The sequence below is a fragment of the Haliaeetus leucocephalus genome, unplaced genomic scaffold (genome assembly GCF_000737465.1).
Source record: "Haliaeetus leucocephalus isolate CR32 unplaced genomic scaffold, Haliaeetus_leucocephalus-4.0 Scaffold362, whole genome shotgun sequence".
Lineage (NCBI taxonomy): Eukaryota > Metazoa > Chordata > Aves > Accipitriformes > Accipitridae > Haliaeetus > Haliaeetus leucocephalus.
Genome location: NW_010972798.1, coordinates 7,851,562 through 7,876,492, shown reverse-complemented (window position 1 = coordinate 7,876,492; position 24,931 = coordinate 7,851,562). Strand labels below are relative to the sequence as shown.

Here is a 24,931-nt window from a genome sequence, read left to right as displayed (position 1 = left end):
CTTCACATCAGCAATGAGATTTAATGAATATAAGGATCTGAGTTGTTATGTAAATAGTTGTCTTTTTCTTTCAGTCCCTAAATAAAGTGCTACATGTTTTAGTTAACAGAGGCTTACCAGTCAGTGGTAACTCATTCTTTACTCTTGCTTTGTAGGATGTGAGCTGTAATGAAATACAGACAATACCTCCACAGATTGGCAATTTGGAATCCTTGAGGGACCTAAATGTCAGAAGAAATAATTTGGTGCGTTTACCTGAAGGTGAGATAAAGGCTGTCAGTTATAACAGCAGAAACTTCAAGCACTTCTTTATTTTCAATAGCTTTTTCTTCTCCTGAGAACTAGAAGCAACATACTTAGTTATTCTGTAAAACATGTATTTTTATACTCTTGCTTTTTTTTTTTTATACCTTTTTAATCTGCTGGATTGTATGTTTATTTTCTATCTCTATAGAGCTTGCTGAGTTGCCTCTGATTCGATTAGATTTCTCCTGCAATAAAATAACAACAATACCAGTTTGTTATAGGAACCTCAGACATCTGCAGACCATCATGTTGGAGAACAACCCTCTCCAGTCACCCCCTGCACAGGTAAACTGCAGCTAGGAATTCAGGTGAATAGTTGAACTAAAAAGGGCAGAACGAAGTTAAAAGCTGGAGGATTATATTACAAACTTTATTTAAGAACAAGAGGACTTTCAATAAATTGTATTGTCTAAAAGTGTTAAATATAGAGCACAGCTTGAAAAATCCCTTTTTCTTCTCTTACTTTACTGTATTAGTAGTCTCACCTATGGGATATTACTAAGAATTCCACTGTTAGCATTGTACTAATGTTAGCTGAACATTTCTGCTTTCAGTGTAAGAGAAAGGAAGCTCTGTTAGGCAAGACTGATTTTGTGCCACACAAATGTCAGAATTTTGACTGAGGCCTCAGTGCTGCTGTGTGCTGGTTCACTTTGCAGCAGAGTGCTCAAAATGGCCTTTGAGCTAGAAACCACAATATGGTTAGTGACTAATTTGATTTTTAATGTGGGTGTATAAGCCCTTGAGTATTACAGGTTCTACTGTGAGCTGCTGCTTCTGAGTGAAGAGTGGCACTTGCTAAGACCTGTAGTTTCAGTAGGGTTTTGCTTCCCTTGTGAAAGCAAAGACAGCTGTTACTGGCTTCATTCACTTTAAATTTGAGCTTGCTTTGGCAGTCTGCCACTGCCATTCAAAGCTGGGCATGGGTGGGATGCATCTGTTCTGATGCCAAGGGTATAAATTCTAGTACTTGTAAATGCTTATGTCTTGTTTGCATGATGAAATTTCAGCATCCAGCTGACAAAGTTGCATGCAGACCAGATGTAGTTGGAGGACAGCTTCCATTTGTCTATCACAGGCATCCCGTGATGCTCCACTATAGCTGTTTCTAAAATGCAGAAGAAGAAAAGATTCATTGGTTGACATAAATGTGCTCATTTATTACTCTCAACTACAGGTTAAATGTCTGTAGAGTACTTTGAAAATGTATTATCAAGTTATACTTATGTATTTTTTTATTTTTCTTTTTTAAGATATGTATAAAAGGAAAAATTCACATATTTAAGTACCTGAACATAGAAGCATGCAAGATAGCTCCAGACTTGCCTGATTATGATAGGAGACCCATGGGATTTGGATCTTGGTAAGTTTGGCACAGTCCAAGTTCCTAGTTTTGATGACATTCAGGAAAGTTTTGTCAATCATCTGAGTTTTTAAAAAAAAATAGATCCAAGGATTGTTCTTTGGTAAGTGCATTGATGGAGGTGGCTTTCAGTAATACCGTTTATGTTACCTCATGGTGCATTCTAACAAGGTGCCACTATGTAAGAAGCGAGGAGCAGTTCAGAAGAAAACCTGGGCAATATCATATGAAAGGCAGAGTTAGAATTGATACACAGTAAGAAGAGAGTGTTGGTATCTTCATAGTACAGGGGGTGTGCTCTCATGTTGTTAACATGTGTGTTCAGTTTATAAGATCTTAATGTTTTCCACGTACTTACTGAAGTACATCCCCGCTGTGATTTTTAACCTTTTGTACAGAATTTTATAACTGCTGTGCTCAAACCACAGGTGTAAATGCTGATCTCCACCCCATTAGTAAACTGTTATTTTTGGCAAGCTTTCACTTGGCACTATTGCATAGCATTGTAACACAAATATTGGAACAGTCAGCCGTATCAGCTGCTAAATTAAGATGTCTAGAGAAAAGCAGGAGTTAAGATTTATTTCTGTTACATGATATAGAAGAGAGAGAGTCAGTGAAGTATGAAACTAAATATATATAAAAATTACCTCAGTCATCTTGGAAGGTGGTAATAAAGTCTGGAGGAGTAAGTTGCTAAAGGATGTACCGCTGCCTTAGCAGCAACAAAACACAAGTCAGAGGGCCTCACAATAAATTACCGTGAGTCAGATTTGTGAAGAAGAATTTGCGTGAGGGCCTGACAGAGTGATTCCTCATCAGCACTGAATGTCTTAAATTATTTTTCTAGATGAGGTCAACATATGAGCATTTTATGGTTGTTACTCAGTTTCCTAGAGTATAAGCTGTTGCAGATGGTTTCTGCATAATACTGAGGATACTGTCCTGTTACTGAAAAGGCTCTAAATGATAAAATGTTGTGATCTGTTTATCTCTAGTGTAGGTTGTGGGGTTTTTAAAGAGACATTCCAACAAAATCAGTGGGCTATGTGCTTACTGATTTATTATTGTCTGTAGTTATATACTACTATGGAAGTTTTCATTAATTACTTTTGTGAAATGAGAAGAATTAATGTATTTTAATCATAGCTTTGAATCATGAATGTAAAAACAAGTGGAGAACTGGTTGAGGATGCTTTCTCTAGAGTTGCTTCCAGATTCAGCCATATGAAATGAGCTTCAGCTGGCTTTCTTTTAGCTGTATTTCCATCCCCAAGAGGAGATAGGAATTGGTGGTAGAATTATTTGTTGTTACCATGCTGTTCAGGGCATTTAGTGTTGCAGGTGATGCCTCCTGTCTTCATGTACCCATGGAAGAACTGTCCATGGATCAGAGTAAATATTAGGAGAAGATGGTAGAATGATCCAGTAGAAGAGAGGATCCCAAATTATATTCTTTTGGAACTTGGGATGAGAGAAATAAAAGCATTCACCTACAATATAGTTAGTATTTCCAGGCAAGTCACAAGATCTTTATGTTTGTTATCTTCAAGGGTGACCAACAGAAGTAAGATATCAGTCAGTACACCTAGACTTCATTGATGTTTTATCTGATAAGCTGGGTAAAATACCATGGAGGTTAAGAATCTGAAACTGGGAGGCAGAAATTCTTAAAAGTTTAAGGAAGTTTGAGTCGTGCTGTCAGTCCACTCTTGATCAAACATTTTTTAATAACAAAGTTGTTAATGCTGCTAATAAAGCAAGGTACCCTGAAACATTATGGCAGAAAGTGTGGTTTGGAGGTTCTAGTGTAGCTCATTATTTGTTTTAGCCTTGTCAAATTATATCAAACTGTCTTACCAGAGTGAAATCTTGTATGTTTCAGTCCTTTTCTAAACATAGGCAATGTGAAATTTATCTTGCAGCAAGTTTTGATCTGCTGCAGCCATTCTCTCATTTGCAACACTGAAATTCAGAGCAGCTCAGGTTGGTGCTGGAGCGAAGAGGAGTCAGAACTGTTGAAGCTGTGTAGCAATTCTTTTGGCGCTGAGGCAGACTGGTGTAGTCTGGAGTTAAAAGGTTTAAAATATGAAGTACTCATGCATGAACCACTGTAGTGAATGTTCTGGGACTTGGGCAACTGTTCTTTCTTACAGGAGGTTGTCGTGGTTTAACCACAGCCAGCAACCAAGCACCACTCAGCCACTCACTCACCTCCATCACAGTGGGATGGGAAAGAGAATCAGAAGGGTAAAAGTGAGAAAACTCGTGGGCTAAGATAAAGACAGTTTCATAGTTAAAGCAAAAGCCACGCACACAAGCAAAGCAAAACAAGGAATTCATTCACTATTTCCCATCGGCAGGCAGCTGTTCAGCCATCTCCAGGAAAGCAGGGCTCCATCACACGTAATGGTTACTTGGGAAGACAAAACACTGTAACTCTGAACATCCCCCCCCTTCCTTCTTCTTCTTGCAGCTTTATATGCTGAGCATGATGTCATATGGTTATGGAATATCCCTTTGGTCAGTTGAGGTCAGCTGTCCTGGCTGTGTCCCCTCCCAGCTTCTTGTGCCCCTTCAGCCTACTCACCGGTGGGGTGGGGTGGGGTGAGAAGCAGAAAAGGCCTTGCCTCTGTGTAAAAGCTATGTAGGAACAACCAAAAACATCAGTGTGTTATCAACCTTATTCTCCTGCTAAATCCAAAACATAACACTATGCCAGCTACTAGAAAGAAAATTAACTCTATCCCAGCCAAAACCAGCACAGAGGTAAAAATACATGTTTTAGTAGGCTTTGGAGCTGTGTCTTTGAAATGTTGGCAAGGATTGTCTTTCCTTTGGCTGTTGGCGTTACCAGGCGTTTAGCTTCTCATCCTTTGATTTCAAGCCTTCCATAGCTTCCTGGCTAAGTTGTAGTTGCCACAAAATGCTCTCATTTATCCAAATGTCTAGTTGCTGTTCCTTGTAGCTTGTTAGTCAGGGAGGAATAAAAATCTTAAGTCTCAACTGATTTCAGGATGGCTGTTGTATTATTATAAACATATAAAATGTGCAGCATTGAATAGTTGTTTTTAGATGTGAGAACTGGGGAGACAGAAAGCAGCTTTCATGTTAAAAAGGAGAAGAGTCCTGGTAACAGTGATTATGAATTTTTGAGCTTCCAGATAACCTTAGTGCTAGATGTATAGCTTTTAAAAATCTCTAATTGAAAAGGAAGGCTAAAAGAAGAAAATTTGTATCAAAATACTTCCCCATGTTTGAGATGTAGCCAAATAGTCATTTTGATACTCTGCAATAATTGTTCAACTTACCACAGGGTTCTCAGGAGATTCTGAAAATATTGATGCATTTAAAATGGAATTATACTGCAGATGAATTTTTCTTTTCTCTGACCCATGTTTTAAGTCTAATATTAAAGTACTGTGAACAGTTAGCATAAGTATGGTTCTGTTGTTAGTGATTCAAGTTAATAGTTCTGTAATTGCACTGGGCGATTTCATGGTCATTCTTTTTTCTTCCCCACCCAAAACAAGGGAGATGTTTTTTCTTTCCCCTTTTTTCTTTCTAGAGGTTTATTATGCCGATGATCTTTCTGTTAAATACAGGGCCATAAAGGTGGAACTCTTGAGTTAATCAAAACTCCATGCAGATACAAGACCTTGTCTTTTGGTGTACATCTGCATAGAAACAGATGTATAGCCTAACGTTTCTCATGTGTAACCCTCCATCCCTCCTCTTATTTTTTTCCTGTTTTATGTCTGTCTGAAAATTCAAATAGCCCAGGATAATAGTCTGTCACTGTTCCACAAAGTTTCGTGCGTGCATACAGTGCTGCATTAATAATAATAATAATAATAGTAATGAGTGATTTGAAAATAAGTATTTCCTGGAAGAGGGATTTCAGAAGGAGCAACAACTTGAGAGCAATACCAGTGAGAAAATGACCTGCAATTTAGTTATGATGGGGTGAAGCAATTAGCTTCCTGAAATTCGTTCTTCCTTGTGTATTATGTAGTAATTACTGCTGCAGTTCTCCCTGGGGCATCGAGTGCCAGTAGGACAGTTGAGCCATTGTGAAATGCCATCTGCAGTGGATCAGACAAGTCCCATTGTCTCTTTACTGTAGCTATCTGCAGCAGTTGCCAGACTTGACATCTGTGATGGCTGTACTGCTGAATTATGTCGTTTCTAAGCCCAGAAATTTAGAGAACTGTATGGCTGTTTGGTCATGTGTATTGTAACACTAGGCACATGTCTCATGCCTTTGTCTAGACATGTCAATGACAAAGTCAGGCTCTGTAGGTGAAAACTGTACTTCTATATTTATTATATTATGAAGTATTTGAGATGCTGTCCAGCTTACTGCACAGTTTCTTAGGTAATTATGATACAGAAGATAGTTATGTAATACATTTTGCATACTTTTGTGTAGAAATATATTCTGTATTTTTAGTAATTTTGCATGGGTTTATGCTTACTTACGAAAAAGTTTGTGGGACAGTGTTTTTCAGCCAAAACACAAGTAGCAGAAAATGAAAGTTTGACTTGTTAAACAGTGAAATAAGAGACCACTTCGCAGTTTACTTTATCATAACTTCTGCTTGGGAAATGTTTGAAGTATGGATATATACTTTGGATCAGATTAGCTCTTAAAATGCTAGGCAGTGGCAGGTGGACAGCTGACTGAAGTACGTTTGTAGTTGTAAGCACGTGCTTCTTGTTCTGTGTGGCAAATGCAGTATGATGCTTTCTAATATGCTGAGCTTGTGAACACGCTGCAACTGTGCTTGGTAACTTATTCTGCTTTTGTTCTGTTATAGCTGAGAAGCTTTTGGTGGTGTTTATATTAAAGTAACTAAAACTGTGTGTTTGACAGCCATGAGGAACTCTATTCCAGTCGTCCGTATGGAGCACTTGATTCTGGCTTCAATAGTGTGGACAGCGGGGACAAAAGATGGTCAGGGAATGAAGTAAGTGTTGCAGCTTTATTTTTGTTGAGTGCAGTATTGTACAGGAAAGAGAACTAATAAGTATATATCTGGAAGCATATTCAATAGATAACATGTATATGCTAGTGTGCAGGTTGTCTTGAGCCAAAATTATTTGTTGTTTTATTGGAAAAAAACAAGCATAATTTTATATGGGATGGACACAAAGTTGGAAATAATAAGAGAAATGTATAAAACAGTGCATGACATTAATTCACTGGAGCATAAAAGATGGGAAAAATGGAGTTCCTCATTTTAAAAAAAGCTTATAACTATTGTATTACAATGTTCAGTCAACTACAATTACTCATGAGTAGTTGTTTCAATAAAATAAATGTGAACATGAAAATTAAGCTCTGAAAACCAGGTGAAAATTTCATTGTCTGTCTTTGCAGCTTGTTTCAAATGTTAAAATCTGTTTGCCATGTAGAAGCAGGAAAATGGGATCTCTTAGCAAGGAGACTGTCAATTATTCTTCCCATGAAGAAGCTCCCTTTTCCACTTGGGACAGCTAGAAAAGGCAGCAGCCAAGACCTAAAATGTTTCAGTGAGCTATACTCCATATGCCTGCTTGCACTCGTAGCTTGGTTTTTGAGAGGGTTCTAGGAGTTTCCATCCTGGGAAGTTTTCAAGCACTTGCAGATATTGCAAACAAAACTGTAGGCAAGCTGGTTTTTTAAGAAAGCTTAAATACATGTTTTTTAAAAACAATACACTGTAGCTGTATTTTGCTTTCAGTTAGCGTTTTGTAGGAGCAAAACAGGACAGTTGAAGTAAAAGTCAAATCAAGAGGTAGTATCTTCCTAGGTGATGTTTCCAAAGAAAAGTGTTTCTTGACTTCACTGTTCATTTTCTAAAGCCAACAGATGAGTTCTCAGATCTCCCTTTACGTGTAGCAGAGATCACTAAAGAACAGAGACTGCGAAGAGAAAGTCAGTATCAAGAAAACCGAGGGAGCACAGTCGTAACTAATGGTGGAGGTAAATAGTGATCTTTGGCTAACAATATTTATTGTCATCATTATTAAAGTTCCAGAATATTTGCTATAAATACTAGGTTGTCTAAAGAGGAAAAAAAGAGAAGGGTCTAGGTGGAATTATACAAAACCACTGTTGTGTGAATAGTGTAAAAACACTGTTGTATTAAGGATGTTACAAGGCAAAATCAAATAGCATCAGAATTAAGATTATTTGGGAAACATTGTGTCAGCTTCTGCATATGTGCTATGTTAAAGTCTCCAACTGCTTCAGAGAGTATTTTGGAATATTGAATTTCAGTGCATGGAATTTTGCTGCTTGAGCTACTGGGGAAAATTTACAGCAGTAGTAAATTGTCAGTGCTCTGTGTTGACTGCTGTCAGAACAGGATGGGCAATTTTGTCAGGGAATTTTGTATTTCCGAGTAGCAAAAGTGCCTCATTCAGCAGTCTTGGGTTTTAATCCAAACATGCAAGCCATCTAGGAGGGACTGGTATTTGTGAATGACATTGCTTTTTTGTACCTTCTCGATTGGTTTCCTGCAGTTTTACAGTAGCACCCTCATATTTGTTCAAGAGGTGATAGCGCTTTGCATGTTTCTTGATCTCTGTAGTCCTTCTCCATTTTAACTTCCAGTAATCTGCACCTACCACTGTCTCTTTGATTATATGTCCCAATTTTAGCCTTCTTCCAGGTTAGGATTTTTCAATCATTCCCTCTTCTCCATTTTTCTGCACTACTTATTATTAGATCTCATCCCCATATACTTTGATTCATTTTTCTTCTTTCTCAGCTGCTCCCTGTTTTCCATTTCCCCTAATGGCTACAATTCATATTCCCTATCTGAGTGTCACTCTTCCCAGCTACTTTTAATCTTCCTTGCCCAACTCCCACTTTTTCTTCTCTCTTCCCTCCTCGTCCCCGTCTTTTGCTGTCTTCTTTTCTTGGTCTTATTCTTCTGTGCCACAATATTTTGTTTTCTTTGCTGCCTTCTAGAAATATCTGAAACTTTTGGTTGACTTGCACTGTTTTACACATTAACGGACAAAAAATTCAGTTCAAACAGTTAAATTTTGGCAAAGTTAGAAGAATTGAAGACATGGTGTCATGGGAAGCTCTCGGCAGCCTTAATAACAGGCGGTGCTGCCAGCTCCACCTCCAAGACTAACTTTATTTTGTTCTTTTGGGTTTTGTACACCAGGGATTTCAAAATGCCTCACTATTCTTTTAAGATGGAGCACAATCAGTTCATGAGTAGGAGTATCTGAGAGGGGGCACAAGCCATAGCATGTGGCTGTCAGTGATCCAGGAGATCGCTTCCAATTTTGTGTTCCTAACAAGGATACTAACTTGTTTCACTCTCTACTGTATTATTATTGTTGTTGTTGTTATTTAATAAGCAAGGCTGGAAAGAAGGGCTCTGTTTTGGTTTGTTTTGTTGAGGGTTTTTTCACGGTTTGAAACTGAGATGGAGATTTAATGAAGCCAAAGTATATAGGAATGCTGTTTTGGATGGTTGTAGCAGAGGAGGTGGCTTTGGCAGTAACAGTTGCTAGATTGTGTGGTGAGGCAAAGAGAAGTCTGTTTTAGACAAGCAGGAAAGGGGCGGGGGACTAGAAAAAGAATGTCTGCAAGAGAGTCTGGAGCAAGTTTGGGGAGAGTTTTAAGAAAAAGAAAGCTCTAGTGCTCAGAAAGGGAGCTTATGCTTTCCCCTGCATCCCCAGCACGGTATTTTTCATTAGGGTAGTTTGCTCAATGTCATGACTCTCAGAATCCCTGGGCAGAATGTGTAAAAAGCAGTGACAAGTGAAAAAATTGCCCTACATAGTATCGCCCACACAAAGGAAAATCAATGCTAGCCAAACTGTGCTGTTTCTTGCTCTCATTTCAGTGGTTCTTAATTTCTTTTTTAATTCCTCTTTTTAAAATAAAACTGCAGATGCTTTTATATTGTTTTAGAGGGATTTTCTTGCCTTCTGTACTGTCCTTTGTTATTTCCACATAGACTTTTTATATTCATTGCATTGCATCCAGATAACTTAGACATGCTGCCCTCTGTTTTATTGTTGTAGTAGTAAAAATAGTAGAGGTATCTGTCATATCCATTCTAATTTTCTGACAGAGATTTATTAGAACCAAGAGAAATTATTCAAAACATACACAAATCATTGCACAGTCGTGGTGTTAGCTGACAGATTTTGATAGATGGTTTTCAGTATTGAAAAAAAATCACAGTATTTACTTTACCTTTTCAGTCATTGCAAAAGTATCTGTGGCCAGCAATATAAAACTACATGCTTCATACATGTTTCTCATTGCTTTTTAAAAAGCATAAATTTTATCATTATTTCAAAATTTGATGTTTAACAAATGTTAGTGAGCCTGGCAAAATCCAAGAGCTTTAAGGCTGAGCTTTCCCAGACAAAAGAAAAACAGTAGGGCATTAGTTCCTGACGTTGCTTTTTTTGTTGTTTTTTTTCCTCTCCTGTTGGTTATCTAATTATGGGTGTTTCTTTGTGTATGTATGTCAAGTGGAACATGATCTCGATCAGATCGACTATATTGATAGCTGTGCCACAGAAGAGGAGGAGGAAGAGGTGAGGCAACCCAAGTGCATGGACTCAGACAGCCTCAGCTCACAATTCATGGCATATATTGACCAGCGGCGAATCTCTAATGAGGTGGTGCTTTTACTTAAATTAGTTGAATTCATACATCCCAGGAAAGCCTTTGTGATGGTATTAATGCTGCTTCTCCCCAGAGGTTTTTTTTGGGTGTTGTTTGCGGGGTTTGTTTTGGTTTTGGGGGGGAGGGGGGTGTTAATTAAAAAAAAAATTACAAAAACAGGTCGGATCTGGAGGAAGAGCACAATGTTGTGCTTTGTGGAGGGTCAGAGCTGGAGTGTTAAGCTGCTCCCCAGTGCCTTTTGGGATATGAGGAATAAGTCTAAAGCAGCCACACTGTTTTCCTGTCATGTGGGTTCTTACAAGCTTGTGCTTTAGGCATACGTGAAGCAAATGGTTTTTCCAAAGGAGTCCTATCTTCAAAAGACATTGAAGTTGATGCTTCCAACTGGTAATTGGTGAAACCTAGAAAATTGTTAACATTTACTTGGTAGTACTAAATATACACTGAGCTTCTCAAGGGAAAATGTTGATTGTTATCAGCATAAATATTTAGTACAAGAATTTTGCAACTCTATTAATTTGGCTGTTCATGTTGGTTATAAATTATTTGCCAGTAAACTCAATGTCTTGAGCATCCATTTTAACTTTAGACTAACTTAAATATTCAGACTTTTCAGAAAGCCTACTCTTTGCAGAGAATTATTTTTTTCTCTCTTACTGTTGAGCAAGGCTTTGCACCTACACGTACAGACTTGGATATGTATATAGTCACCTTTCTGAGCACAAAACACCATCTGTAGTTTCAGATAAACCTGGCACAAAACTGTTTTCAGTCAGTAAAAGTATACAGTTGAATGAACAATAAGTAAGATTATTGCTACACAGGTTAGAAAGTTCTCTGGACAGCTTTTTGCAAATGTCTAGAAACAGGTGTGAGTAACTCTAGACATTGCTCTGTTTTCTCTTACAGAAGAAAAGAAAAAATAATAATAATTTTTAAAAAGGGGCAAACTTAGCTATTATTAGGATAGTGTATGCTGCTTTTATTGATTGCTTACTGTATCCAAATGATGTCCTGGAGCAGACAAGGGCAATGATTCCAGTAAAGTTACTGTCACTTTTCTTTAGCTCATGTCATTTCATTGCTTTCTAGCTGCATAAGAATTAATGTGCCTTAATAAAATTCACTAGAGTTGCTTTGAAATCACATGGATTGCCAAAACTGGAAGGTGCCTTTGTTTCAATGTATCAGCCACTGCTGTGAACATATGGAGAAAACTTCTCTGTTAAGTCATTTGGATGGTACAGTTTTGGAGAGTGTCCTCAGAAATCGAACCTATAGAAACAGATTTTCAGCCACATAATGTTTCCTTCTGTGTTCTGTCAGTCTTAATTAATACCTATGTACACAGTTCAGTGGTTCACTGTACATACTAAGTGAATAACCTCTCTGAGAAAATCTTTGTGGTTGATATGCTTAAACAGTACTTATTGTGCTGTGATTCAAATGTGTCCTTTCAAAGTTTTGTGTGTTTTGAAGCAGAAAGATACTTGGTCTATGAAGGAAGAAAAAAACCCGAGATCTTTAGCATTCATGTAGAAGCCTGGTCCCTGTTTTGTCCACTTCATATTACTGTTTACTGTGTTTAAAATCAGTGACACAGGTATCTGAGAGGTGCATTCATTTTGCAGATCTCATAAATTCAATATCAAACCACAAAAGCCGACGCCACTTGAAGCATAGACACAAGGGCAAAACGCAGAAAATGCACCTATTGGCAATACAACCCAAGGACTCAAGATAGTGAAAAGGCATTGATCAACATCAAAAAAGATGTTAATAGGGTTTTATCTAGTCACAAAAATTAAACTGTTTGCTTTTAACTGAAGCAGTAGTTTCTCTAAAAAGACAATCCAAAATACTTTACTACTTAGGAAGGCTAACTGTATGCAAAATAGCAACATGCATACAGGCATGAGTGAAAATTGGCAAGTTAATACTGAAAAGTTTCCATTTTCCTACATTAATGGATGTTTAAAATAACACTAAGGGCAATATGTTTCTGTTCCCAATGGGATAAAAGATTTCATAGCTCAAATTAAGCCTAAGGTGTTCTCATTCATCCCATGTTTTGCTTTTTTAGTCCCTCTGTGACTTGTCTTTAGGCCATCATAAAAGACCCATCAGCTATTGTATCCTGTATTTCTGAGAATCTAGACTGCATTGCTGTACACTTGTATATACATTCTTTGGAGATTAACTCTACAATTCTTCTAAGTTCATTAATTATTTTCCCTGCGTGATTCTTAATAGTGGAGGTTTTTAAATTCTTAAATTTACCAGTAGGCATATTTAATCTTGAAACTAAAGTTTATTAAAATTGGAGGAAAAAATAAAGGTGAGCTTGCCTAGTTGGAAATTAACATCCCTGAGTTGTGTTTTGTGGTTCTTCGTCAGGTATTTTGAATACCAGTAGTTACAAATGTTGCTCTGCAAAGAGATTCTTTGACATTAATGTACAGTTTTCTGAATAAGTTGTTAACTTAGTCTTCTCTGTTATTTTGCTTAGGGCTCACCAGTAAAGCCTGTACCCATTAGAGAATTTCAGAGAACAGAGGATACAAGACGATATTTACATCAAAACAGGTAAGAATATGTGGTAACAGTAATTTAATCCAAAGTTTCATGATGAATGCAGAGCGCATATTTACTGAATGTGTTTAGAAAATGACATTTTTTTTCTGTTGCTTCACCAGAAGTGTGCATGGCACTTTTATTTATGAATTACTGCTGAGATTAGGAATTTGTATTCTAATAATGGCAGTGATCAAAAGGCTTGGCTGTTCTAGGCCAATGCTCAGCTTTAAATCAGGTGGTTAATGAAATCTGCCAAATTAAAGTGTATACTTTTAAATGGACTTAATATCTGCTTTTCATGATTTAATTTGTGCTTTGAATAAACAGTTGACTTAAGCTATATTACATAAAGGACAGAAGGGATAAATGTACATTTACTGCAGGTTTAGGGGAAGCATAGAGAGTTACTATGGAGTATCTGATGTGCTATGAGGTCACACTCTTGGTTGACTCTTGGTAGCTGTAGTACTGTGGGGGTTTAGTTTAATTTAAAAATGTGCTTTTCTGTGCCGTAATCATGAGCTTACGTCAGAGGAAGAAGGGATAGAACGGGAGTCAATTCTGAAAACAGGTCGCTTAGTTTAATGAAGTAGATTTTTTTCTTAATTGTGTCCATACTTTTTAATGATTACTTGGCTTATTAGAGGGAATGCTTATCTGTAAAATATGGGTCAGAGTTGGACAGAATATAAATGAGGTGGTTGGGTTTGAGAAAAGCCTTTTCAGTGTCCAGTTAAAAGAAGAAGATGAGCAAATTTATAGCTTCTTGCTAATGGAACTAAAATCAAAATTGATAGAACCTTTAATATGCCACTGAAGCATTTCAGTATTCTGTGGATTGAAAGTGAATGTGCAAGGACTCAGCAGAAAATCAGCTCAATTGTGCTAGGGATGTTAAAAAAAAAAAAAAAAAAAGGAAAACTGCAAGCCATAAGTATGTCATTGCTTATGCTGTCTGTAGAAATTATTTTTAATGGTATTGAAAGAGAAAATGAAATCAAGAATAGTGTGTAAATTTTTCTAGAGTTATGGTAACATTTTAATATGCATTTTGAAATGTGCAGTAAATGTGCAGATACAGTAGGTGTACCGATACAAAGGAGGGTAACTCCTTCAGCATGTATCAGCATTCCTTGTCCTGTAGTGTCTACAGGTGAGGCATAAAATAATACAGCAGTCTGACATGTTCTTCCCAAATAAAGTGAGTGCTCTTGATTTGAAAGACTGATTTTTTGTTTATTGATTTATTTTTCTATTTGAACATTTGTGGTCAGCATGGAAATAATTAGACTTTACAAACACTGGACTCCATGACATATCTGAAGGAAGTAAGAGGCTAGTTAGCCAGGAGAGAACTTCTGTTTACATAGATAGATATTAATGATAAAGGAAATTATAGTTCACTAGGGTATCCAGTGTTTTCAAAATTTAACTTAAGGATGGCAGCAGATCTTCATGTGGAAGTAGTTAATCAACAATCTAAATGAATTGTAGCTTGTTCATCTTATGCTGCAGCAGAGTGAAATTCTTAATGAGGCACTAAAAACAGGTCCTATTGTTATTGCCTTCAAAATTATGTAAAAACAGCCATATGACAATGTGTAATTTTTTTATATTTTAAGCTTGTATTACCCAAATACTTCATTTGTGGCAACCACAAGCTGTAAACTGCTTCCACAATGATTCTGTGCAAATGCCTTGGCAGGCAGCCTCTGTTTTTTTTCTTCAGCATGCTGGAGCCATTAAAACTCTTAGAGTTGGATGTAATGCAGACTTCATCTCAAGAGTACTTACGTTGGTTGATTTAATTCAGTAAATACAGTTTGTGCTTCTGGACAGACTGTGGTGCATTCCTGATGCAAAAAAGCTGTGTGTACTCTGGTCTGAATACGCTTCTTGGCACGTAGCTGAACCCAGTCCTGCCTGTTCAAAACAGCATAATAATGGATTTGTCTTGTACATCAATGCTAATTTAAGTAACAGAGGAGACCTGTTGCATATGGGTCTTCCACATCTCTTAAGCTTCTCTGTGCAGAGTAGGTAATAAGTCTACACACGGGCAGCAGGACTAATTTTTTTTTGGAAATGCATTGGTAAGTGTGTCTCTGTTCCATAGTTGCCCCAGGAGCAAAGGTTACAGAGTCTATGCTGTCAAGAGTAAGCTACTTGATTTCCATCAGCTTGCTTTCTAGGCAGCAACATGACAGGGAACATGCTGTAGACTGTGGACCTTGGGAACTGTCAGTGCTAGCAGCTGCCTTCTAGCAAAGAACTGACTGCAAAATTTCTCTTTTATTGTTGATGTGATGGATAAGAGACAGATCCATTATTGTTTACCCTGTGACTTTGATGGCTTGTATCACTGACAGTTAGGAAGTCATCGCTTGATTGAAGTGAGTAGATTTGTTCTGAAAATATCAGAGGGTGCTAATGTTTAAAAATAATTCTGTTCTTTCCAGAGCAGAATAAGGCCTACAATAACCAGAATATAGTCTTTAAATAGACATTCCATCTTTGTGCATTTTGAAATCATTGTTAATTAAGCAAGTTATGTTTATTTAATTATGAACTGCAGTAGTTGTGATCTGACTTGGTATCACAACATGATTTCTTTAGTCATCCTAAATTTCACCTTTGTGGTTATCTGAAGCTAATTGTCTAGGCAATTACTCTTAGAAAAACAGCTGTAATCTAGAGAAGAATTCATCTGACAGTAGTTTATATGCATCAGTGGCCAATCCCCCTTCCACCTGGTGTTTACCTGCAGGGATACTGATGAATTACGAAGACCTGAAACTCTAAATTTGATGCAGAACAGAGAGCATCACCAAGTACTAACGAGTTATGTGGACAGGACAGAGAGGTAGGGAAAAGAAACATAGTTTCTACTGATTAATTTTATCCCCTCACCCCACAAATAACCATAGTAGCCAGTTATTCCTCTAAATGAGAATCATCTGAAAAGTTCCTGGATTGGTTACTTAACCAGCTCTTGGAGAATGGGTATAAAGTACTGAGTATCTCAATGTAATAGGCCAAACGTACAGTCCAATTGGTACATCTTGAGCTGTAGAAAAATTTTGTCACAATACAGGAGGATAGAAATGACTGTACAAAATCTGTCATGCACAATGAGTTAAACTGTTACTGCAGCAGTTGGTTTAACAGCTTTGCTTACTAAACAGTTACTTTTCTGATTTGATGAGATACTTGTCTGTCACTGACAATTCATGGATGAAAATTTGTTTATATTTAAGATAAAAAGTATACTTAACCCTCTTATTTTTCCATTTGTCAGATCCCCAGCTGATTCACCTTACTTTCTCTCTCTATCAAGTCACCACAGTCAGGTAACACATTGAACTCTACTATTTTATTCTTTTGGATTAATTTGATACAAAACCAAAGTGATGTCAGCCATAAGACATGGACTGTTTCTCCTTAACCCATCTGTTTTACCCTGTGTAGCTCTGCCTTTACAGCCTGGTGCACTGTTTTGTTCCAGCTTCCTAATACAGATCATGAGCTGCACCGCAGACACATGGAGCGTACCCGTCGGGAGGCCCAGCTAGCAGCGCTTCAGTACGAGGAAGAGAGGATGAGAACAAAACAGATTCAGAGAGAAGCTGTCCTTGACTTTAAGGTACCTCCTTTAGTATCTACTTGATACTTTATCTTTTCTGAATCCCTTAATGAAAATTAATTGCCAAGATCATTAATACTTGTACGTTACGCTCTTGGGCATGGAATGCACTGTATAAAGAAAATGGAGAGATAGCATTTAAGTACATTCAGTATTGGTGCTGTAGCTTAACACAGACAAAACTAGACCTGAGGAGGAAGGTGGAAGAGATTTACCCAAGATACGATTGTTGCAAAGAATTCTGTTTTTACATAGTCTGCCTCATTCTCTCAATTTTTCATTTACATAGATGTGACAGGATTGGTATAAGAAAGAAGGGGTCTTTATTTGAGAAGGCATAGAGGCAATTTAATTTTGAAGACAAATTTGGCAGAGAAGAAAGCAATCATATGCACAAGAAGATAATATTGCCTGATCTATTTTGATATTTTATGATGCATAAATGACTTACCTCCAGGTAAAGCATGGGTGCAGATTTATGGTACATCAGACCTGTGGATGCTGCGCCTTCACTTTAGCTTTCAGTGCAGTCAATGTGACGTAGTCTGCTGCTTAACATGCAAGCTTGTTTATATGCTAGTTGACTTAAATTTATTTTACTGTTTACTGCTCTGGTGACCTACCAAATCTTGCCATAACAAATTTAAGAAATGTTATAATTAATATTTGGGGCTTAGGGTGGTCTGCAGAGAGGAGAAGATTGCATTTATGTAATGTATAAAGTTAGTTTAGAAGAAGATTTTTAGCTGCCTGAAACTAGGCTTTTCATTAGCACCGACTAATCTCAGACCCCTGGCAATGTTTTGTAGAAAAGCTGCTTTTATTAAAGATTCTGCTCAGTCTTTCAGTTAAAGCCTTTAGGATGCATTTTGTTCATTGATGAGCCTTTGGGGGTTTTCAGTTTGGGTTGTTTTTTTTTTCTTCTGTTGCCTTTGTTATTCATGAGCACTTTATTCTCAGCAATTCCTCCTTTGGGTTATATTTTGGGTTTATTATGCATCTTTAATCTGCAAAAACAAATTGGTTTTTTTGTTTTTGTATGGAATAAAGGCTGGTTTTTTTACAAATAGTATCAGTGAAGTTTCAGCTCAGTGGAAACTTGCAATTTGCCCAGTGCATGTTTTATTTAAAAACTAAGGCTTCTTATGTTTTAAAACACTTCTAAATTATGCTGGTTTGTTCTGAGTTTTTGTTTCTCTGTCACGTTCTTTTAAATTGGTCGTTCATTTTTCTTTTTTCTCTACAGCAAAAAGCATCCTTAAGTCCTCAGAAGCAAAGTCCTCTGGATAGTGAGGTAAGAGTCCAGTAAGAGTATTACTAGGGATGTCAGCACCTGAATTCTTAGCTCTCTCCATCAGAGATATTTTCCTGATTGTGGAGCACTCTTGGGTTGGGTTTTCTGTGTTTATGGGACCAGTCTAATATTCCTGTTCATGTAGATTGCCTGTCCAAGTGTGTTGTTTTATTGTTTCTTGTATGTTTTCTATGTTCTATACAGAAAATACACTTCATATTCCATTTTAAGATGCTCCTTGCGAGCAGTACAGTTTACTTTCTAACAGGAGTATTCAGACAAGTTACTGCGTTGTAGTCACCCTTCATTGATCAGTTTTCTCCCAGTTTCCTATCATTAGATCACCAGTTATCCCAGAAAGATTAAGCATTAGAATTTTGAGGGCTATTGGAAAAATAAATAAATAAAATTTTTAAAAGCTTTATTGTAGTGTAATTTCATAATCAAAAACAGTAAGTCAGTAGGGAACACAAATCATACAAGTCTCAGTCTTCTAGAATATACAGAGCTGAGCCAATGGCATCTGTTCACTCTGCATCAGATTTCTGCATAGTAATGGCTCTTCCACTGCTTGCCATCCCCACTTTCCTCCAGAGGAAGATAATTCACTTGGCAGTGTTAATCAGATCAAAAATTTTAATAATATAATGAATATAAATAGTTATTTAGCAGCATTTTCCAACTAACTCTTTTTTTGTTAGAAAATTACCGAAACGTGGGGTAATTGAAATAGTTTTTGCTCCTTTTCCTTCTTAATGTTCTTCTGGTCTTAATTTATTCTTTTAAAGGGTCCTTTGTTCTACCACAGTAAGAACTGTGAATACATAGTTGTCCCTATTTGCTTGAGACAATACAGAAAGCAGAATAATTGATTCCTTAAGTAATACGAATGCACTATAATTCATGGGTTGTGTGGCTATATATTCCTTCAGGGTTACATATACTTCATGGATTTTTAAAAAAAGCCTGACAGTGCTATAAACAAGCAGTACATGTTCCAAAATGTCTGTCTGTTCACATACCATGTGTTTCTGACATTCTGTGTGTTTCTGACATTACTCCATCTCTCCCACCTCCCAGTGTCCCTTTCCATCCAGAAGGTCTCAGCATACTGATGATAGTGCCTTGTTAGTGGTAAGATCCTGCACGTAATAGCCTTTTTGTGTGGCAGATTCTAGAGCATACAAATAATGTGTTATGATTGTCTCAGATTAGACCAACTATTTTAGAGCTAATCTAAATAGCATAAAACATGACCATCTTCTTTGAAAAGTAGCTTTAGCTGTGAACTTTAATATTATGAATATGTTGATACTTGTACTGTCAGCCATTTGTTAATAATATAGTGATGTTTTTCCACAAAATAATTAAAGCTTTTGCTGAGAGCAGAGGAAAATTGCTGATAGTAAAGAAGAGCTTCTAAAATTAAAAATTCACCTCTAGTTCTGGTTTGTTTTATTCTCCATTTAGCTTGCTTCCTAATCGATGTGCTCTTCAGTGTCAAGTAAGCAAATTTTAACGCTTTGAGTACAGCCTTCTACTTTAACTTGTCTGCGTCCTGCACATGGTGGTTAGGAAATACTTAGTATCTTGGTAACCATATCGTAGCATAGGGAAAAACTGCTCTACCTATGAATGCTACCAGTCATGAAATATTCCTCATACCTTTTTATTGTTTATCAGTGAAGATATCTTAAAAATTAACTATTTTGAACACTGAGCAAAAATAAAAACATTTATGTACTCAATTCATGTTTTATGCTATTTCTTCCTTTATGGCATCTTAGCAATATAGCACAATTAAAGAATATAATCAATGCCATAATCCATGTCTATAAAGGAAAAATACACCTGATTTGCCTGCTGTTGCATGACTGCATGCCTGGGATTTATTTTCTTAATTCATGTGCTTCCATTATCTGCCTAAATTTTCTTTAGGCAGTGCTCCCGGTTAGAATATCTCTCTCCAGAACATGTTGGTCAAGATATTTACTGTCTCTTTATTCAGACTCTTTGGTTTTCCTGCTTTCACCTGACTAGCACTTTGTGGGAGAGAAAAAGTTTGTAATAGTAGAGAGAGATTTAATGATCGTGCATGTGCCTGTTTAGAGAAATCATAATCAATTAGCATATAAATCTGTGCTTTCATATTTAGATAATAGGAAACAGGAGAATAGCAGTGGTTTGGGTTAATTAAGTGTTGATACTCTGTTGTCAGTGAATTCATCTTTGGAATGTATTTTAAAGATACCTTTAAGGACCCCATTTCTATTTGATTGTGTGATCCCATGACTTTTGTTGTAAATTCATATATAGAATTTTACATTACATGACTTGGAATTTTCAGAAATTATTTTGAAACTGGCTTCCATTGTTGTTTGTTTCCTTTGTGTCTTTAACCAAGTTACATCCTTGCACTTCATAAAGAAGTGGCCAGGCTGGTAAGGAAAGATTGAACTAGATTTGAAAGCAATCATTTCTCTGGTTTTTTTTTCTTTTGATTCCTTGCTCTTTTCAGCAGCACTAAACTATAATAGTATATGAAATACTGGGTCTTCTGAACTGCTGAAGTATGATATGCAGCTCTATTTTGTAGTGGAAATACACACTGTGTCTAATGATGACATATGCCAGGGCAGCTGTTTCTGGCAGTTATTGTAACTGGAACATTAAGCCCAGGCTAGCTCATGAATTTGTAGCATTTTTGTTTCCACAAGTGTATTTTGTATGGTAAAAACTTGTTCAGCAACAAGGTTCATTAGTTTGCTTTAAGAAAAAAAAAAAAAAAAAAGGTCTGTCATAAGAGCTGAAATTACTTTTACCTTTTTATTTTCTATTGCATTTCATTTGATGTTTTCCCTGTCCCTAGGGATTTGAAATTTAGCTAGGTCTCATTTTTGAGGATGTTTTTTCCTCCACCAAAGTATAGAGGCATGTCATATCAAAATTCTGTTGCTAATGGCAGTTTTCAGTACACATTTTCCATTTACATAGTTTCCTCTCTGTCTTTTCTCTCTGCATAAAGACTGCATGCAGTAGTGTAAACTTTACCTTACAAAACTCTCAGACATTGAAACTTGCAGATAAGTTAGTTTAAAAAAAAAAAGTTCTGCTAGATTTTCCACTGATTGTTCTAGCTTTATGGTATGGGAATAACACTTAGTGGCAAAAAAGGAGATTACATAGAGGTATAGTAAAAGATCTTTTGTTCAGCATTCCCCTCATTACATCAGAACTCTCTAAACTGAGCAGTTGCCTTTCTTTTGTTCCAAACAATGTTTTCAGCTCAGATGTAAGGAAAAGATTTTAAAAGTATTAAGTCTAATATGTAGTTAGAAAGCAAGTGAGCTTTCTTTTATTTTACTACTTCCACCTTCTGGTATCGTTACTGCTTTAACAAAAAAATTCTTAAAACCAAAATTTAAGTTGTGAACCTCCTTTTTAAATCTTACATCATGTTTCTCTTGGTCTTCTCCTTATTGTCTTTTATCACTAATTAAAATTGAAATGTATTCACATTGCAGAGGTTACTCTGACCGTTTCCTTCAGTTTGTAAACAATTTCAGGACAGTCTGTTTGAACTCACAAAATGACTACCCATACTTTCTATGAATGTTACTAGTTCGGTTTAGTTGTTTCTCCTACACACCTGTGATTAGAACCGAAGTGGAGACTGGCTGTAGTGCATCATTGCACACTGTGGCGGATTTCTTTGTGTTGACTTGTAATAGCCAGACTAACTAAAATGTTGCTGAAGAAATGTAATCACTGGCTTCTCTGAGAAAATGTGCTGTATACCTCAAAGTTTTATATTAGTCGTATCCTGCTTGCTGTTCTCACAAGGGTAGTCCCATTTGTTACAGTTGGAGATTACTTGTTGAGATAGTGTCAAGGCTTCAGACTTGGCTAATGATTTCAGCCTTGATTGCTTGTGAATCTCATTTTTCCCCAAATACATTCTTGTTTTCTCCCATACTGTCCCTTACAAGGTGAGTACTATGGAAGGGAAAAAAAACCCAAAACATCCTCTCAAACTGCTGCTCAATTTCTCTATTGTGAAGCCTGTAAAATACCTGATAAGCGTCACGCAGCTGGTGTGACCTCTTCCTTTCTTAACCTTTGTGTCGTTGGTGCCTTGTGCTCCCTTCATTGCCTTGTGTTTTCTTGTTGTGGTCTAAAACATGGCCTGAGGCCATCGTGTTACTGTTAGCACATGGGATCTCTGAAACATTTTAAATTAAGACTTTTAGGCACCAGTGTGTTACAAATAATAATGGTATGGGTAAAGTAAGCAGGACTTGAATTATGCTAACTTGTACCCTGGAGTTTTCTCTCAGACCGTTGGCATCCGTTTGTGTATTCAAATGTTTAATAATCAAATTCCCTTAAAATATCCTTATTTGGTTTGTACAGAGTTCTGGTTGGGCTCTGCTTTGGCAGCCCCTGTATCTGTAGTTGTTTCTGGCCCAGGGAGATTTCTCTGACTTCAGTGCTAGCCCAGGGAGATTTCTCTGACTTCAGTGCTAGACCTAGACGCCAAAGGCGACGTGTGCAGTAGGGTGTTTTAAGTCTGAATTGCAGCATCCTGGTTCCTTTTGTATTGTGGCTACCTTTTCTTACAATTGTTCTTTGCCTCACTTCTTCCTTTCTTCCCTCTGTCTTTCCTTGCTGTCCCTGACAGAATGGCTTTGAGCCTCTCTTTGTGTTTGAGATTGACAATAACACCAATACCATTAAAAGGCGGCCAGGGACTCGCAAACAGGTGAAGAGCATGCAGTGTGTTGCTGTTGTGATTGTCCTACCCTGTGGTGTGCCGTGTTCCCCTTCCCTTCGCCCACTGCTGAGTATGTGGACTGTGATGACTTCTTGTCAGTCTGCATCAAGGTTGTCTTGCTCTTTTCATACAGGAATAAACAGTTATGTTAATGTTACAGACCACCTACTTCTGTTTGATTTTACTTTTCTCATATACTAGCTAATGTTTTGCTTAAGTCAAGTAATATTTTGAAACTCTTTAAAACAAAACAAAATAAAAAAAAGAAATGCATGATTTTTTGCTCTGCACTGCTGTGGAGAAAGAGACTGTCTTGAGGATCAGATGTTAAGTCTGCATAGGGCTTAGAGATGTTTGTATTTAAGGCTTGCCCTGAGTATAGCCTCTCCTTCTAGTCCTTCCTGGCTGTACTGTTCTAAAGTGGCAGAATAGTTGCAAATCATTAAATACTAACACACCCAAGTGTGTTGTTCACATCTGTAGAGTTTTTAGGTGTCATTTGGTGTTCTTTTCCTGTGCTGAGCTGCCACTTTGCTATTTGAATGCTGTTTCAGAAAGTATAGTTTCATTCTTGAGCCATTCAGTCCTCAAATATGAACATTTTGATTGTACTTTCAGTCAGACACAGAATTTGACCTTCTAGATTCACCTGTCAGTGACAGATTGGCATGCTGGAGCTCCTGTTCTGTAAACATGAAAAGTTGTTAATTTGGTTGGGTTTGATATTGATTATAATTGAAATTTGGCTGTACTTTTATGTGTGACAACACTGTAAACCTTAACACTGACATCTTCACTGAGAGCTAGATTCCACTCATGGAATCTTATTTACTTTGTGTGTAATTCACAAGGATCAGCATTAGGTGTTTGTGGCAGACACAAAGTGTGTATTCTTGAGCCTGTTAGATGTGGGCTTCTCTGATTTTACAAAGTTGATAGGAAAATAACATCGTAAAATTGCATAACATACTTGAAACATTAAAAAGAAAGCTATTTATTTTGAATAGTGACTCAGAATGAACTGTTGTAGGGTAAAATTTCCTTTTGCCTGATGGCATAGGTGTTACATTAGGTGTTACTAAAGAAGCTTTTGCATCACTTACTGTTCTTAGTTCTGCTTTTGATGTCACTGTGTTGTGTGTAAAAGAAACATTGCACCTCTCAAGCTTGTCAGGCAGAAAGTTCAGGAGGGTAGGAAGGCTTTAACTGTAGTTCAGCAAGTATGTATCTGTGCCTGTTGACCGTTTCTGAGAATGTGATTGTGATCACCTCTTCCTTTTTAATTTGTCTACTGCATTCCACCTTGTGCATGACCTGTCAGCTGTTTGCTAATGCTGCTACTGCCTTCTCTTTCTTTCTGCATTCAGTCACTCTCAGGGTTGAATCAAGAAAGCTGTGCTACTACCCTGCCTAGTGCCTCTACCTTCAGTCCTGTCAAGGTATCTCTTGCTATTATCATTCACCAGTAAAGCTAACAAAAAACTCTTGGATCCACACATCTGTTTTAACAGGTGTTAGTCTGTCAGCTTCTAATCAAAAGTTCAGGTAGGGTATGAATCCAATTTACCTGATTAAACTGTAGTAGGTATTACCTCATCTTAGCTTTAGGCCCTGTCTACAGGAGGCCTAAGCTATAAAAACATGGTAACCAGTCTCTGCTCTGAGGGGTTCTTGGTTGTCTTTGATGTTGCTTTTTCTATACAAGACTATTTACTCTTGACCAGGCTGAGTTCATCAAAAGTACTCCTGTTGTATGCTTTACCAGCTTACTTTTGAATACAGATATTCTATATTTCTTTCTCTTCTGTGGAAACTGCTATACTGAATGCATTCATCACAAGAAATCATTAGTCTGTGTAAGTACTGTAGTAAAACTATGGTGTGTTTCACTGGGGAGAGTGATGTTCAGTAAACAGCAGTTTTGCATTAGCAAAGGTGTCAGAGGTGTATCCTTATTGGTGCTGCTGTAATGCAGGTTCTGCATGTTACTTAATTGTTTTTCTGTGTCCCTTTTGCAAAGAATACTTTGAAAGTTTCAGTTAGAAAGAAAAGTAAACAAAGATCTGTCATTGCACAGTCAGTGCTGTTTCATCGTTGTTTTTCCTCAGAAAAAAGCAATTGTGTCATTTCTGCAAAAGAAAAAGCTTTGTCATTTTCTGCAGACATGAGACTTGGGGAACAACATACTGTTTTTTCACATTTCTGGTTTTTTTCTGAAATACATTTAGATGGATGGAGCCTTTTTTTAAAACACAGCAAATTAAAATGCACTCACAGCTTTTCTAGATTAGGACCATTTATACTCTTCTGCTTTTTTTTGT

General features: G+C 37.1%; 1 protein-coding gene across 6 annotated transcripts in view; it reads left to right on the top strand.

Annotated features, from left to right (window-relative positions):
• LRCH3 (leucine-rich repeats and calponin homology (CH) domain containing 3) overlaps nucleotides 1–24,931 on the top strand; it is a 74,086-nt gene that overhangs the window by 31,105 nt on the left and 18,050 nt on the right. For 4 of the 6 annotated variants that reach the window (XR_774711.1, XM_010573041.1, XM_010573038.1 and 1 more), the window contains exons 4-15: nucleotides 156–261; nucleotides 455–591; nucleotides 1,560–1,669; nucleotides 6,546–6,639; nucleotides 7,517–7,637; nucleotides 10,167–10,315; nucleotides 12,832–12,908; nucleotides 15,667–15,762; nucleotides 16,198–16,249; nucleotides 16,405–16,542; nucleotides 17,789–17,836; nucleotides 18,917–18,970. Coding sequence is in view for 5 of the 6 variants with exons in the window: in XM_010573041.1 (XP_010571343.1) it covers nucleotides 156–261; nucleotides 455–591; nucleotides 1,560–1,669; nucleotides 6,546–6,639; nucleotides 7,517–7,637; nucleotides 10,167–10,315; nucleotides 12,832–12,908; nucleotides 15,667–15,762; nucleotides 16,198–16,249; nucleotides 16,405–16,542; nucleotides 17,789–17,836; nucleotides 18,917–18,970 (1,182 nt within the window). In the remaining variant the exon portion in view is untranslated. The remainder of the gene's footprint in view (nucleotides 1–155; nucleotides 262–454; nucleotides 592–1,559; nucleotides 1,670–6,545; nucleotides 6,640–7,516; nucleotides 7,638–10,166; nucleotides 10,316–12,831; nucleotides 12,909–15,666; nucleotides 15,763–16,197; nucleotides 16,250–16,404; nucleotides 16,543–17,788; nucleotides 17,837–18,916; nucleotides 18,971–24,931) is intronic. The other 2 variants (XM_010573039.1, XM_010573037.1) reach the window with 2 other exon arrangements.